Genomic DNA, 16,792 nt, shown 5'->3' with positions numbered 1-16,792 from the left:
CTGAACCATTTTTTTTCAGATTTGTGCAAAATTTGACACCTAGAATTCTAAACTCTTCTGGATTCCAACCAATAGGCAAATCATCTTTGAACTTTTCCTTACAACCTCTCTTGGAGCCAAGCCAGATAACTTGAGTTTTATTATAGTTAATCTTAAGACCAGATATTTTGGCAAAACAATCAAGAGAGTTAATACATGATACAAAGGAGGACTGACTACCATCAAGTAATATTTCCATATCATCAGCATACTGACTAAGAAGATACTCACTACCGTCCACCAGGATACCTTTGACATCTCTATTAGAGCGGATCATATTGGCTAGTATTTCTGCACAGAGAATAAATATATACGGTGATAATGGGTCACCCTGTCGGCAACCGCGTCTGATATTAAACCAAGATGACAACTGACCATTGATAGACATACAGCTTTTTATATCATTGTAAAATACCGATATATATTTTCTTAAATTTTCACCAAATCCCAAAAAGGATAAAGATTTGTCTATAAATGACCAAGCAATGGAATCAAATGCCTTCTCAAAGTCTATAAGAAGAAGCATACCAGGAATGTTTGATTTTTCTGTACATGAGATGGCATCATAGATTAAGCGAATATTGTCACCAATGTAGCGACCTGTCATAAAGCCAGTCTGATCTTCATTAATGATAAATGGCAATCTTGATTTGATTCTATTTGCTATGCATGAAGATGCCAGCTTATATGAAACATTCAATAATGATATGGGCCTCCAGTTAGTTATGAAGCGTTTAGGCTTGTCCCCCTTTGGAATACAGACAATAACCCCTTGTTTCTGGGTAACAGAGAGTTCACCAGATATTAAACCACAATTCAATGATCGCAATAAAAATTGTCCAATATCTTTCCAAAAGAATTTATAAAATTCAGTGGGAAAGCCATCTGAGCCTGGGCTTTTGTTATTTTGCATATTTTTCAAAGCTTTTGCCAGCTCATCAAGAGTTAATAGATCTTCCATCTCGTCCACATCACTTTTATTTAAAAAAGGAAAGAGAATCTCTGTCCAACAGGGTATTCAAATCACAATCTTGCACCATGTGTTCTTTGCTACTGTATAAATTCTCATAGAAATTGGCAGCTTCAGCAATAATGTCACTTGAATTTAGCAATGTGGTGCCATCGTTTAACTCCAAATGAGTCATAGACTTGCTGACAAAATTCCTGTTCTCAAGGTTACAGAAATAGCTGCTAACTCTTTCACCATCCATAATCCACTTAGTTCTAGATCTTATGGCAATTAGAAGAGAACTCTTTATAACCAGATATATTCATTCAATATTGGCATGTTGTATCTTGATTCCATGTTTAGTATGCCCAGCACTTGTGTATTGACACAATGTGACTATCACTTCATGCATGCTGAGTTAAGTCAGGAATTATTTCCTTCTGCCAGTTTGTAAATCTTGTTGTGAAATTTGAGTGTGTTTGTTTTTTGGGCACTTGAAACAATGTTTCAGTTTTCAGTAATTGTCAGATACAGTCCCACACTTGAGACACTTTCAAAGAAACCAACAGGCATGGTGCTGACGAACCAAGGATCGTAATCAGTGTGAATCTATGACTCAAACCCCACATGATCATGGGATGAACATTAAACATTGTTAAAAGCCATGTGATTGTATTCTCCCAATCTCAGAAATGGGTACTTAATACTAGTTGTCCATCATGTCCATAGCCTTCTATTTGTTATGAAGTGAGCAGTGCAGCGTACAATGGCAGTTATCGTATTTAAAATAGTGTTATTTCTACAAAACTAGTAAGTAAATGTAACTTTCCCACACACTAATTGTACTGGGGTAGATACCATTTGCCATATCCAACTAGTCCACAGCTCATTTCAGACTAGTGGTTTCAGTAAAATAACTAGAGTTTTGGAGACGGCAACTAGTCACTATATTTTCACTTGTTCTGGCTAGTGGCCGTGACAAACTCTGCTGTACCATTGCAGGTTATCTGATTCATCGAATGACACTTGCCAAGAGATCATGTGCATCACATTAGTTATTAAGTGCTTTCTTCATAGTCTTTGTTGTCACATTCATATTATCAGCCAAGATTAATAAGAGATTTGCTATGATAAATAATGAATTAAATTTTATCACTATCTGCTTCACTACCAAACAAACCACTTGACATCAGTCACAGGACGACACACGACACATGACATCCCTAACATGTCTTTTATTTGTAGTTACATATTTTTTATGTTTCCTAGAAAGAAATTTTGTTTGTCCTGTACAGAAATCAGTCCCCCTTCAAAAACGAGCAGAAGTGAAAAGAGTTTTGATCTTTTGCACTCAACGTGTTTGCAATACCTGGTCAGCAGCTAGTGCAGTCAGACGGATGAGTACAACTGTACATGGAAGAGGAAGATGGACACATATACTGCTGATGATATAGCATTTATAGTCACAACTCTTTGTGTTGCAGGGTTGATTGCTAAGTTCACCAACAAGACCAATGAAGGTGTGCGACCAGCTTGTCAGCGGTGTGGCTATGGTAAGTGTGTCCTCAACCAGATGTCTGTTAGATCTCCCCCAGGTGTCAACTAGATCTCCCTGCAGGTGTCAACTGGTCCTCACTCCTGGTGTCAACTAGTCCTTACCCCCAGTGTGAAGTACTCCTCACTCATGGTGTCAACTAGTCTTTGCCCCAGGTGTCAACTAGGCCTTGCCCCAGGTGTCAACTAGTCCTCATCCCTGGTGTCAACTAGTCATCACTCCTGGTGTCAACTAGGCCTTGCCCCTGGTGTCAACTAATCATCACTTCTGGTGTCAACTAGTCCTCAGCCCTGGTGTCAACTAGTCCTTGCCCCTGGTGTCAACTAATCATCACTCCTGGTGTCAACTAGTCCTCACCCCTGGTGTCAACTAGGCCTTGCCCCTGGTGTCAACTAATCATCACTCATGGTGTCAACTAGTCCTCATCCCAGATGTCAACTAGTCCTCACTCCTTGTGTCAACTAGTCCTCACCCCTGGTGTGTAGTAGTCCTCAGCTCTGGTGTCAACTAGTCCTCACTCCTGGTGTCAACTAGTCCTCACTCCTGGTGTCAACTAGTCCTCACCCCTGGTGTCAACTTGTCCTCAACCCTGGTGTAAACTAGTCCTCACCCCAGGTGTCAACTAGTCCTCACCCCTGGTGTCAACTAGCCCTCACCCCTGGTGTCAACTAGTCCTTACTCCTGGTGTCAACTAGTCCTCACCCGTGGTGTCAACTAGTCCTTACTCCTGGTGTCAACTAGTCCTCATCCCTGGTGTCAACTAGTCCTTACCCCTGGTGTCAACTCGTCCTCACTCCTGGTGTCCACTAGTCCTCACCCCTGGTGCAAACTTGATCTCAACCCAGGTGTCAACTTGTCCTCACCCCTGGTGCCAACTAGATCTCACCCCAGGTGTCAACTTGTCCTCACCCCTGGGGCCAACTAGATCTCACCCCAGGTGTCAACTAGTCCTCACCCCAGATGTCAACTAGTCCTCATTCCTGGTGTCAACTTGATCTCACTCCAGGTGTCAACAAGACATCTTGTACACATATTTGAATATTTCTGTCCTTGTTGGAAATGAACTGTGGAAATAATTTCAGAATCAAAGTGGAAGTGGAAGTTTGACTAATATTTCCTTTATGAAATATATTGTTGTATAGACATTTGACTGATGACACACGGCAGTTGAAAGGACACAAGCCATGACAATCTATATATTATGTTTATATAGAGTTTTAACTTTCCACCACTGGTTAGTCAACCATTTCATCACAACCAACCTGACATTGTATTACATGCACACAATACACCCATGAAAAAAATAAAACAGTAACAATAGCTCCGAAAGTGCACAGGCTCAGATAGTTATAAACATTATCCACTCATCAACAGTTTATTCTTGGTAAATACCACAATATGGATTGTATTCATCAGTCTAAGTCATCCAGGTCATTCAAGTATCCACTTTTCTACAAGAGTAAACTGTATTAAATTCAGATTATCATGACCTTGGTACATTCTCTTTAAAATCAGAACTTTTTTCCAATTCGAAACCTCTTGTTATTAAGATCTGACTAACAAAGGAGGTGACACCTGATAAACTTCCTGATCAGCATGGAGACGTCTATGTTCCCTTCCCAGCAAGATAATCATACTTTGCATTTTTTATTTCTGTATCTCAAAACAAATGGGAACTGGCATTTCTGAATAGGGAAAAATCTGCTTTGTATTGGTGTCCAAAATTTTCTTTGAAGCGGGTATAAGGGATTTATTCTGTCTCTCAGAAATACATGTGTAGCTTTTATTACTCATGGTAGGTATAAAAGATTTATCGCCCTGCTGGTAATATATTACCCTCCAAGGCAGCTTACACATTATTTTATCCAGATCACATGGACCAATCAGATCTCATTGTATGATAAAGTTTCTTGTCTTGCTGACCAGTGTCTGACCTCCTCAGTGACCACTAGGGATGTCCTGATTCGATATGTATTGCGATACTTTGTTCATGATATGGGACCCGTGAAGATTCCGGGGTAGAATAGGATCTTTAGCAACCCATGCTTGACGTAAAAGGCGACTAACGGGATCGGGTGGTCAGGCTCGCTGACTTGGTTGATGCATGTCATCGATCCCAATTGCGTGGATCGATGCTCATGATATTTATCACTGGATTGTCTGGTCCAGACTCGATTATTTACAGACCACTGTCATATAGCTGGAATATTGCTGAGTGAGGCGTAAAACAACAAACCAACCAACCAATCATGATATGATATGGATAGTGATGACGCTGTTTTCTTGTTTCAGATAAAAGCGCAGTGTCCACATATGTAGTTTCTATTAGATGTATTTACTGATGTATTGGTGAATCATGACATTCCTACTGACTGACCACTGTTACAGCTGGCCACTTGACCTACCAGTGCCGGAACTTCATCAAGGCTGATCCCAACAAGGATATCCTCCTGGACGTGAGCAGTACCAGCTCTGACTCCAGTGATGAAAACTTTGTGTCACCTCTCACGCAGCTCAAGAAAGCAGGTAACGTTGTCTCCCCGATCACACAGTTTATATTATTTAGGGATAAGTCTTTGAGGACAATGGTGGCAATTGGCCGGCCGCATGGTTTGGCACATCCAGGGGAGATAACCATTCAGATTCCAGGATTGTCATGGTTACACTACATGTTGTAGCAGATGTAGTTAACTATGTCTTTGTCAGCACGTTTTCTGTAAAACTGTATCTGAAACTGCCTACCAATTAGGATTGAAAAAGAAAAACTTCTTATATCTTTAATATATAATAGCATTGATTCCTTTGATTGCCAAAAAGTTGTTTGTTATAGTTGTTCATGAAGTCAAAAGTTTTTTACTGATTGAAAAAAAATTATTCAGTACTTACTAGAGGTGTAGTGTAAATGTTTAGGTTTAACTAGAAAGAGGGTGCCATCAGCCTGATCAGGCAGTACTACATTGTAATTTAACTAGACTGAGAGTGCCATCAGCCTGATCAGCCAGTACTACATTGTAATTTAACTAGGCCGAGACTGCCATCAGCATTATCAGCCAGTACTACATTGTAATTGAACTAGACCGAGAGTGCCATCAGCCTGATCAGGCAGTACTACATTTTAATTGAACTAGACCGAGAGTGCCATCAGCCTGATCAGGCAGTACTACATTGTAATTGAACTAGACCGAGAGTGCCATCAGCCTGATCAGGCAGCACTACATTGAAATTTAACTAGACCGAGAGTGCCATAAGCTTGATCAGGCAGTATTACATTGTAATTGAACTAGACCGAGAGTGCCATCTGTATGATCAGGCAGTACTACATTGTAATTTAACTAGACCGAGAGTGCCATCAGCATGATCAGGCAGTACTACATTGTAATTTAACTAGACCGAGAGTGCCATCAGCATGATCAGGCAGCACTACAATGTAATTTAACTAGACCGAGAGTGCCATCAGCATGATCAAGCAGTACTACATTGTAATTTAACTACACTGAGAGTGCCATCAGCCTGATCAGGCAGCACTAAATTGTAATTTAACTAGACCGAGAGTGCCATCAGCCTGATCAGGCAGTACTACATTTTAATTCAACGAGACCGAGAGTGCCATCAGCCTGATCAGCCAGTACTACATTGTAATTTAACTAGACCGAGAGTGCCATCAGCATGATCAGGCAGTAGTACATTGTAATTGAACTAGACCGAGAGAAACATGAGCATGATCAGGCAGTACTACATTGTAATTTAACTAGACCGAGAGTGCCATCAGCATGATCAGGCAGTAGTACATTGTAATTTAACTAGACCGAGGGTGCCATCAGCCTGATCAGGCAGTACCACATTATAATTTAACTAGACCGAGAGAGACATGAGCATGATCAGGCAGTACTACATTGTAATTTAACTAGACCGAGAGTGCCATCAGCATGATCAGGCAGTAGTACATTGTAATTTAACTAGACCGAGGGTGCCATCAGCCTGATCAGGCAGTACCACATTATAATTTAACTAGACCGAGAGTGCCATTAGAATGAGCAGGCAGTACTACATTGTAATTTAATTAGGCTGAGAGTGCCATCAGCCTGATCAGGCAGTACTAGATTGTAATTTAACTAGACCGAGAGTGACATGAGCATGATCAGGCAGTACTACATTGAAATTTAACTAGACCGAGAGTGCCATCAGCCTGATAAGGCAGTACTACATTATAATTTAACTAGACCGAGAGTGCCATCAGCCTGATTAGGCAGTACTACATTGTAATTGAACTAGACCGAGAGTGCCATCAGCCTGCTCAGGCAGTAATACATTGTAATTTAACTAGACAGAGAGTGTCATCAGCCTGATTAGTCAGCACTACATTATAATTGAACTAGACCAGGAGTCCCATCAGCCTGATCAGGCAGCACTACATTGAAATTTAACTAGACCGAGAGTGCCATAAGCTTGATCAGGCAGTATTACATTGTAATTGAACTAGACCGAGAGTGCCATCAGTATGATCAGGCAGTACTACATTGTAATTTAACTAGACCGAGAGTGCCATCAGCATGATCAGGCAGTACTACATTGTAATTTAACTAGACGGAGAGTGCCATCAGCCTGATTAGGCAGTACTTCATTGTAATTTAACTAGACCGAGAGTGCCATCAGCATGATCAAGCAGTACTACATTGTAATTTAACTAGACCGAGGGTGCCAACAGCCTGATCAGGCAGTACCACATTATAATTTAACTAGACCGAGAGAGACATGAGCATGATCAGGCAGTACTACATTGTAATTTAACTAGACCGAGAGTGCCATCAGCATGATCAGGCAGTAGTACATTGTAATTTAACTAGACCGAGGGTGCCATCAGCCTGATCAGGCAGTACCACATTATAATTTAACTAGACCGAGAGTGCCATTAGAATGAGCAGGCAGTACTACATTGTAATTTAATTAGGCTGAGAGTGCCATCAGCCTGATCAGGCAGTACTAGATTGTAATTTAACTAGACCGAGAGTGACATGAGCATGATCAGGCAGTACTACATTGAAATTTAACTAGACCGAGAGTGCCATCAGCCTGATAAGGCAGTACTACATTATAATTTAACTAGACCGAGAGTGCCATCAGCCTGATTAGGCAGTACTACATTGTAATTGAACTAGACCGAGAGTGCCATCAGCATGCTCAGGCAGTAATACATTGTAATTTAACTAGACAGAGAGTGTCATCAGCCTGATTAGTCAGCACTACATTATAATTGAACTAGACCAGGAGTCCCATCAGCCTGATCAGGCAGCACTACATTGAAATTTAACTAGACCGAGAGTGCCATAAGCTTGATCAGGCAGTATTACATTGTAATTGAACTAGACCGAGAGTGCCATCAGTATGATCAGGCAGTACTACATTGTAATTTAACTAGACCGAGAGTGCCATCAGCATGATCAGGCAGTACTACATTGTAATTTAACTAGACCGAGAGTGCCATCAGCATGATCAGGCAGCACTACAATGTAATTTAACTAGACCGAGAGTGCCATCAGCATGATCAAGCAGTACTACATTGTAATTTAACTACACTGAGAGTGCCATCAGCCTGATCAGGCAGCACTACATTGTAATTGAACTAGACCGAGAGTGCCATCAGCCTGATCAGGCAGTAATACATTGTAATTTAACTAGACCGAGAGTGTCATCAGCCTGATTAGTCAGCACTACATTGTAATTCAACTAGACCGAGAGTGTCATCAGCCTGATCAGGCAGTACTACATTGTAATTGAACTAGACCAAGACTGCCATCAGAATGATCAGGCAGTACTACATTGTAATTTAACTAGACCGAGAGTGCCATCAGCATGATCAGGCAGTAGTACATTGTAATTTAACTAGACCGAGGGTGCCATCAGCCTGATCAGGCAGTACCACATTATAATTTAACTAGACCGAGAGTGCCATTAGAATGAGCAGGCAGTACTACATTGTAATTTAATTAGGCTGAGAGTGCCATCAGCCTGATCAGGCAGTACTAGATTGTAATTTAACTAGACCGAGAGTGACATGAGCATGATCAGGCAGTACTACATTGAAATTTAACTAGACCGAGAGTGCCATCAGCCTGATAAGGCAGTACTACATTATAATTTAACTAGACCGAGAGTGCCATCAGCCTGATTAGGCAGTACTACATTGTAATTGAACTAGACCGAGAGTGCCATCAGCCTGCTCAGGCAGTAATACATTGTAATTTAACTAGACAGAGAGTGTCATCAGCCTGATTAGTCAGCACTACATTATAATTGAACTAGACCAGGAGTCCCATCAGCCTGATCAGGCAGCACTACATTGAAATTTAACTAGACCGAGAGTGCCATAAGCTTGATCAGGCAGTATTACATTGTAATTGAACTAGACCGAGAGTGCCATCAGTATGATCAGGCAGTACTACATTGTAATTTAACTAGACCGAGAGTGCCATCAGCATGATCAGGCAGTACTACATTGTAATTTAACTAGACGGAGAGTGCCATCAGCCTGATTAGGCAGTACTTCATTGTAATTTAACTAGACCGAGAGTGCCATCAGCATGATCAAGCAGTACTACATTGTAATTTAACTAGACCGAGGGTGCCAACAGCCTGATCAGGCAGTACCACATTATAATTTAACTAGACCGAGAGAGACATGAGCATGATCAGGCAGTACTACATTGTAATTTAACTAGACCGAGAGTGCCATCAGCATGATCAGGCAGTAGTACATTGTAATTTAACTAGACCGAGGGTGCCATCAGCCTGATCAGGCAGTACCACATTATAATTTAACTAGACCGAGAGTGCCATTAGAATGAGCAGGCAGTACTACATTGTAATTTAATTAGGCTGAGAGTGCCATCAGCCTGATCAGGCAGTACTAGATTGTAATTTAACTAGACCGAGAGTGACATGAGCATGATCAGGCAGTACTACATTGAAATTTAACTAGACCGAGAGTGCCATCAGCCTGATCAGGCAGTACTACATTATAATTTAACTAGACCGAGAGTGCCATCAGCCTGATTAGGCAGTACTACATTGTAATTGAACTAGACCGAGAGTGCCATCAGCATGCTCAGGCAGTAATACATTGTAATTTAACTAGACAGAGAGTGTCATCAGCCTGATTAGTCAGCACTACATTATAATTGAACTAGACCAGGAGTCCCATCAGCCTGATCAGGCAGCACTACATTGAAATTTAACTAGACCGAGAGTGCCATAAGCTTGATCAGGCAGTATTACATTGTAATTGAACTAGACCGAGAGTGCCATCAGTATGATCAGGCAGTACTACATTGTAATTTAACTAGACCGAGAGTGCCATCAGCATGATCAGGCAGTACTACATTGTAATTTAACTAGACCGAGAGTGCCATCAGCATGATCAGGCAGCACTACAATGTAATTTAACTAGACCGAGAGTGCCATCAGCATGATCAAGCAGTACTACATTGTAATTTAACTACACTGAGAGTGCCATCAGCCTGATCAGGCAGCACTACATTGTAATTGAACTAGACCGAGAGTGCCATCAGCCTGATCAGGCAGTAATACATTGTAATTTAACTAGACCGAGAGTGTCATCAGCCTGATTAGTCAGCACTACATTGTAATTCAACTAGACCGAGAGTGTCATCAGCCTGATCAGGCAGTACTACATTGTAATTGAACTAGACCAAGACTGCCATCAGAATGATCAGGCAGTACTACATTGTAATTTAACTAGACCGAGAGTGCCATCAGCCTGATTAGGCAGTACTTCATTGTAATTTAACTAGACAGAGTGCCATCAGACTGATCAGGCAGTACCACATTATAATTTAACTAGACCGAGAGTGCCATCAGCCTGATCAGGCAGTACTACATTGTAATTGAACTAGACCGAGAGTGCCATCAGCATGATTAGGCAGTTCTACATTGTAATTGAACTAGACCGAGATTGCCATCAGCCTGATCAGCCAGTACTTTATTGTAATTGAACTAGACAGAGACTGCCATCAGCATGATCAGCCAGTACTACATTGTAATTTAACTAGACCGAGAGTGCCATCAGCCTGATCAGGCAGTACTACATTGTAATTTAACTACACTGAGAGTGCCATCAGCCTGATCAGGCAGTACTACATTGTAATTTAACTAGACCGAGAGTGCCATCAGCCTGATCAGGCAGTAATACATTGTAATTTAATTAGACCGAGAGTGTCATCAGCCTGATTAGTCAGCACTACATTGTAATTCAACTAGACCGAGAGTGTCATCAGCCTGATCAGGCAGTACTACATTGTAATTGAACTAGACCAAGACTGCCATCAGAATGATCAGGCAGTACTACATTGTAATTTAACTAGACCGAGAGTGCCATCAGCATGATTAGGCAGTACTTCATTGTAATTTAACTAGACCGAGAGTGCCATCAGCCTGATCAGGCAGTACTACATTGTAATTGAACTAGACCGAGAGTGCCATCAGCATGATTAGGCAGTTCTACATTGTAATTGAACTAGACCGAGATTGCCATCAGCCTGATCAGCCAGTACTTTATTGTAATTGAACTAGACAGAGACTGCCATCAGCATGATCAGCCAGTACTACATTGTAATTTAACTAGACCGAGAGTGCCATCAGCATGATTAGGCAGTTCTACATTGTAATTGAACTAGACCGAGATTGCCATCAGCCTGATCAGCCAGTACTTTATTGTAATTGAACTAGACAGAGACTGCCATCAGCATGATCAGCCAGTACTACATTGTAATTTAACTACACTGAGAGTGCCATCAGCCTGATCAGGCAGTACTACATTGTAATTTAACTAGACCGAGAGTGCCATCAGCCTGATCAGGCAGTAATACATTGTAATTTAATTAGACCGAGAGTGTCATCAGCCTGATTAGTCAGCACTACATTGTAATTCAACTAGACCGAGAGTGTCATCAGCCTGATCAGGCAGTACTACATTGTAATTGAACTAGACCAAGACTGCCATCAGAATGATCAGGCAGTACTACATTGTAATTTAACTAGACCGAGAGTGCCATCAGCATGATTAGGCAGTACTTCATTGTAATTTAACTAGACCGAGAGTGCCATCAGCCTGATCAGGCAGTACTACATTGTAATTGAACTAGACCGAGAGTGCCATCAGCATGATTAGGCAGTTCTACATTGTAATTGAACTAGACCGAGATTGCCATCAGCCTGATCAGCCAGTACTTTATTGTAATTGAACTAGACAGAGACTGCCATCAGCATGATCAGCCAGTACTACATTGTAATTTAACTAGACCGAGAGTGCCATCAGCATGATTAGGCAGTTCTACATTGTAATTGAACTAGACCGAGATTGCCATCAGCCTGATCAGCCAGTACTTTATTGTAATTGAACTAGACAGAGACTGCCATCAGCATGATCAGCCAGTACTACATTGTAATTTAACTAGACCGAGAGTGCCATCAGCCTGATCAAGCAGTACTACATTGTAATTGAACTAGACCGAGAGTGCCATCAGCATGATTAGGCAGTTCTACATTGTAATTGAACTAGACCGAGAGTGCCATCAGCATGATTAGGCAGTACTTCATTGTAATTTAACTAGACCGAGAGTGCCATCAGCCTGATCAGGCAGTACTACATTGTAATTGAACTAGACCGAGAGTGCCATCAGCATGATTAGGCAGTTCTACATTGTAATTGAACTAGACCGAGATTGCCATCAGCCTGATCAGCCAGTACTTTATTGTAATTGAACTAGACAGAGACTGCCATCAGCATGATCAGCCAGTACTACATTGTAATTTAACTAGACCGAGAGTGCCATCAGCCTGATCAAGCAGTACTACATTGTAATTGAACTAGACCGAGAGTGCCATCAGCATGATTAGGCAGTTCTACATTGTAATTGAACTAGACCGAGATTGCCATCAGCCTGATCAGCCAGTACTTTATTGTAATTGAACTAGACAGAGACTGCCATCAGCATGATCAGCCAGTACTACATTATAATTGAACTAGACCGAGAGTGCCATCAGCCTGATCAGGCAGTAATACATTGTAATTTAACTAGACCGAGAGTGCCATCAGCCTGATTAGTCAGCACTACATTGTAATTCAACTAGACTGAGAATGCCATCAGCCTGATCAGGCAGTATTACATTTTAATTTAACTAGACCAAGACTGCCATCAGAATGATCAGGCAGTACTACATTGTAATTTAACTAGACCGAGAGTGCCATCTGCATGATCAGCCAGTACTACATTGTAATTTAACTAGACTGAGAGTGCCATCAGCCTGATCAGGCAGTACTACATTGTAATTTAACTAGACCGAGAGTGCCATCAACCTGATCAGGCAGTACTACATTGTAATTGAACTAGACCTAGAGTGCCATCAGCATGATCAGCCAGTACTATATTGTAGTTGAACTAGACAGAGACTGCCATCAGCATGATCAGCCAGTACTACATTATAATTGAACTAGACCGAGAGTGCCATCAGCCTGATCAAGCAGTACTACATTGTAATTTAACTAGACCGAGAGTGCCATCAGCCTGATCAGGCAGTACTACATTGTAATTGAACTAGACCTAGAGTGCCATCAGCCTGATCAGCCAGTACTATATTGTAGTTGAACTAGACAGAGACTGCCATCAGCATGATCAGCCAGTACTACATTATAATTGAACTAGACCGAGAGTGCCATCAGCATGATCAAGCAGTACTACATTGTAATTTAACTAGACCGAGAGTGCCATCAGCCTGATCAGGCAGTACTACATTATAATTTAACTAGACCGAGAGTGCCATCAGCATGATCAGGCAGTACTACATTTTAATTGAACTAGACCGAGAGTGCCATCAGCATGATCAGGCAATAGTACATTGTAATTGAACTAGACCGAGAGTGACATCAGCATGATCAGGCAGTACTACATTGTAATTTAACTAGACCGAAGGTGACATCAGCCTGATCAGGCAGTACTACATTATAATTTAACTAGACCGAGAGTGCCATCAGCCTGATCAGGCAGTACTACATTGTAATTTAACTAGACCGAGAATGCCATCAGCCTGATCAGGCAGTACTACATTGTAATTTAACTAGACCAAGACTGCCATCAGAATGATCAGGCAGTACTACATTGTAATTTAACTAGACCGAGAGTGCCATCAGAACTACATTGTAATACGTAGATAGTTTGATCAATCATTACACTCATGTGTTTCAGAAGAGAAGAAAACATTGAAGAAGATGAAGAAGCACAAAGTGAAAGAGAAGCATGAGAGACACAAGAAGACAAAGAAGAAGAGGTCAGTGTTTCCGTTAACTCAGCTGTGTAACAGATGATTACATTACTGTGATAATGGCACACTTCACAGTGGAATTACAAAAATGAGCATTTCTGATTAAATGCAATGTTTTTATACTTACCTGACACTACAGTGTGCTTTAGCTTCCCTACCTTATACAAACAGACAGTACTGGAATGAAGACACAGTTTAAACAGAAAAGAGCCTGTGCCAAGGCATCCACGAGTTATCCCCCTTGGCCCCCACTCCTCATATCCTTCACAGGATGACAACAGACGTAGAGTACACAGTGGCGCCAACGGTAAGGCGAAGGAGGAGGACGGAGTCCGGCTGGGCCTATAGGTGTAGCGTCAGGTAAGTATAAAAACATTGCATTTAATCAGAAATGCTCATGTTTTACCTTACCTGATGCTACACAGTGCTTTATTCGACTGATGGAAGGTGGGCTTACCGTGAGAAGCGCCAGGCACACTGAAGAAGCACAACGAAAACAGTCCAGCAGGAAGCCCAGCAGGCGACAGTAAAGTAGCGGCTCTGGGGGCAGCAGGCAAGGGGATAAGATGCAGGTCAAGCCTTCTCGGAACAGAATGGTGGTCTGAAGGTAGAGAGAACAATGCTTGACAGAGGGTAAAAGCAAGGTATTCCATGCTCCAAAAGAGGGGGAAAAACAAGACCAAAACTTTACCACCGTATATGACCGCGTATAAGCCGAATTTTGAGGACCAGAAAAAAGATTCTGTAGAAAGGGGTTGGCTTATCCACGGGATACACTTTCATGATAGTATTTTTCAGATCGTGATCTGTCAGAAATATCGCCTGAATGACGGTCCGATAGATTACAACTTCCCGAAAGTTTGGAAGTTGCCATGACTAGAGCCATAATTGTTATAAATTAACCATAAAGTTATTATTATACACCAATGTTGTCATTATTAAAAAAATGTTATGCATGTTACTACTTCCGATAATAAGTTTTCAATTGAATGTTCAAAGTTTATCGTTCTTCATAAACTCCACAATCTTAACATGTATATATGTAATTCACAGCTATAATATATAATCCCCAGATGAAATCGCCAATAGCTATTACGTACGTTTTGCAAAGTTCATAAATTGATAGTGAACAAGTGTCTACCTTTATTGAAAGAGGCAAATAAACAACTGTATCGGCGAGTTAATCCGTTCGCCATTTGCAAAAACATGTGATCAGCTGTTCCCTGTGACGTCACAAACGGTGACCACTGTGATTGCTTCCTGTTGTTTAAAAAGCAACACGGTAAACAAGGAAATGAGCACTGATAATAACGGGCCGATTGGTATTGTCATGTTGTTTACACAAACATTTTCAAGTTGTGGGTGCTTAGCGATCGTGTTGGGAGTAGGGGGGGCTTTATTCCTTTGTTTTCGAGAGATTAGTTTAATAAACTGGAGAAGCCTGTGAGTAAGTGATGGTCATTCAATGTGTTCATAGTTTATTTAATTCAATTGGATTAACATACAATAGTGATATAAAGGGGGGCATAAAAGTTGGTATATTTTTACTGACTGACATTCTCATCATGAGTTTGAAACGAAAACGCCATGCTTACGATGCTGAATTCAAACTGCGAGTCTTCGCTCCAGCTGATATATTTCATAATTCTATATACACTGATTCACAAAATGGCGCTTCGTTGTTGATGGCAACATATAACGATCATTATGAGATTTTAAAAAAACAAGAGAAACAGCTTCCCACATAATGAAAGTGGATGACTGGTTTGTTAAATCTTTATTAGAAATAATAATGACTTTTTAAATATAATTACAACGTTTTTCATCTTATATTTTTGAATATCTGCGAGTACCGGCACATGTCTTGCAGTCTGACTTCGCAGTGTTTTTTGCCTTAACTTCCTGGTTCGGCTTATCTGCGGGTCATATCATTTTCTTTCGTATTTTAATCGTCAAGTTAACACCTTGGCTTATGTACGGGGTCGGCTTATCCGCGGTCATATACGGTAGGTACCGACATAACAGTACCCAGCAACCCAAGAAGAACAGCACAAGGGATGGTCCCACCTTGGCAATAGACGTCAGCAAGGCCAGTGGGGCCACAGACAGCCATGTTCCTCGGAATCTGCACGGTCAATGGCGTCGGGGGCTGGTCAGCTGCTGGGCCAGGACAAGTGGACCAACGCTATGCGTACCCTCAACGTCCTCCACCGAAATGTTGCAAAGATAATGGCTGGCCAAGACAGGAGTAGATGACCAGAAGCACCCCTCCATGATGGATTGGACGGAGACGTTAGCATGGAGGGCCAGCGAAGAAGACAGGGCACGGATCTCATGTGGATTGGAGGCTGTTGGTGGTGGTAAGTCAGCACGACGATCAGCCCTCAGGATAGCAGAACGAAGCCAAAGGGAGACTGTATTACGAGAGATCTCTGCAGAGCCACGACTGGAAAGAGGGATGAACAGCCTCTGGCGCTGCTTGCGATGTTGCTGAGACACCTGAAGATAACGTCGGAGGGCCCGAACTGGGCAGAGGACGAGCTCCAGGTCATCATCAGGGCCGATGATCTCCGAGAGAGACGGGACGTGAAACTGCCTATCGGGTTGGCCGGGCAGTTGCTTTTTGACGATAAAGTCCCAACAAAGGCCAAGGTGAACCAAACCGTGAGGACGCTGGTCGAACCAGACACGGGTCACATCCAGGGCATGAAGTTCGCTAACCCTGCCAGCTGTTGCAAGGGCCAGGAGAAAGCAAGTCTTTAAGGTGAGATCTTCAAACGAGGCAGATGCAAGTGGCTCATACGGAGCCTGGCGTAAATCCTGCAAAACAACATTGAGATCCCAAGCTGGGGGGCGGAACTTCTTAGTCTGGTCCTCCAGTCGAAAATCTTGGACCATTGCAAAAAGGGCCTGGA

The 16,792-nt window shown here is 41.9% G+C and overlaps 1 protein-coding gene across 2 annotated transcripts in view; it reads left to right on the top strand.

The window, feature by feature from the left end:
• LOC124117951 (protein SREK1IP1-like) overlaps nt 1–16,792 on the top strand; it is a 45,642-nt gene that overhangs the window by 7,234 nt on the left and 21,616 nt on the right. For both annotated transcript variants that reach the window (XR_006858402.2, XM_046479977.1), the window contains exons 2-4: nt 2,473–2,541; nt 4,932–5,069; nt 13,802–13,883. Coding sequence is in view for 1 of the 2 variants with exons in the window: in XM_046479977.1 (XP_046335933.1) it covers nt 2,473–2,541; nt 4,932–5,069; nt 13,802–13,883 (289 nt within the window). In the remaining variant the exon portion in view is untranslated. The remainder of the gene's footprint in view (nt 1–2,472; nt 2,542–4,931; nt 5,070–13,801; nt 13,884–16,792) is intronic.

Source organism: Haliotis rufescens, unplaced genomic scaffold (genome assembly GCF_023055435.1).
Source record: "Haliotis rufescens isolate VD_foot unplaced genomic scaffold, xgHalRufe1.0.p SCAF_2, whole genome shotgun sequence".
Classification (NCBI taxonomy): Eukaryota; Metazoa; Mollusca; class Gastropoda; order Lepetellida; family Haliotidae; genus Haliotis; species Haliotis rufescens.
The sequence above is the reverse complement of the archived record's forward strand: the minus strand, read 5'-3'. Positions and strand labels throughout refer to the sequence as shown.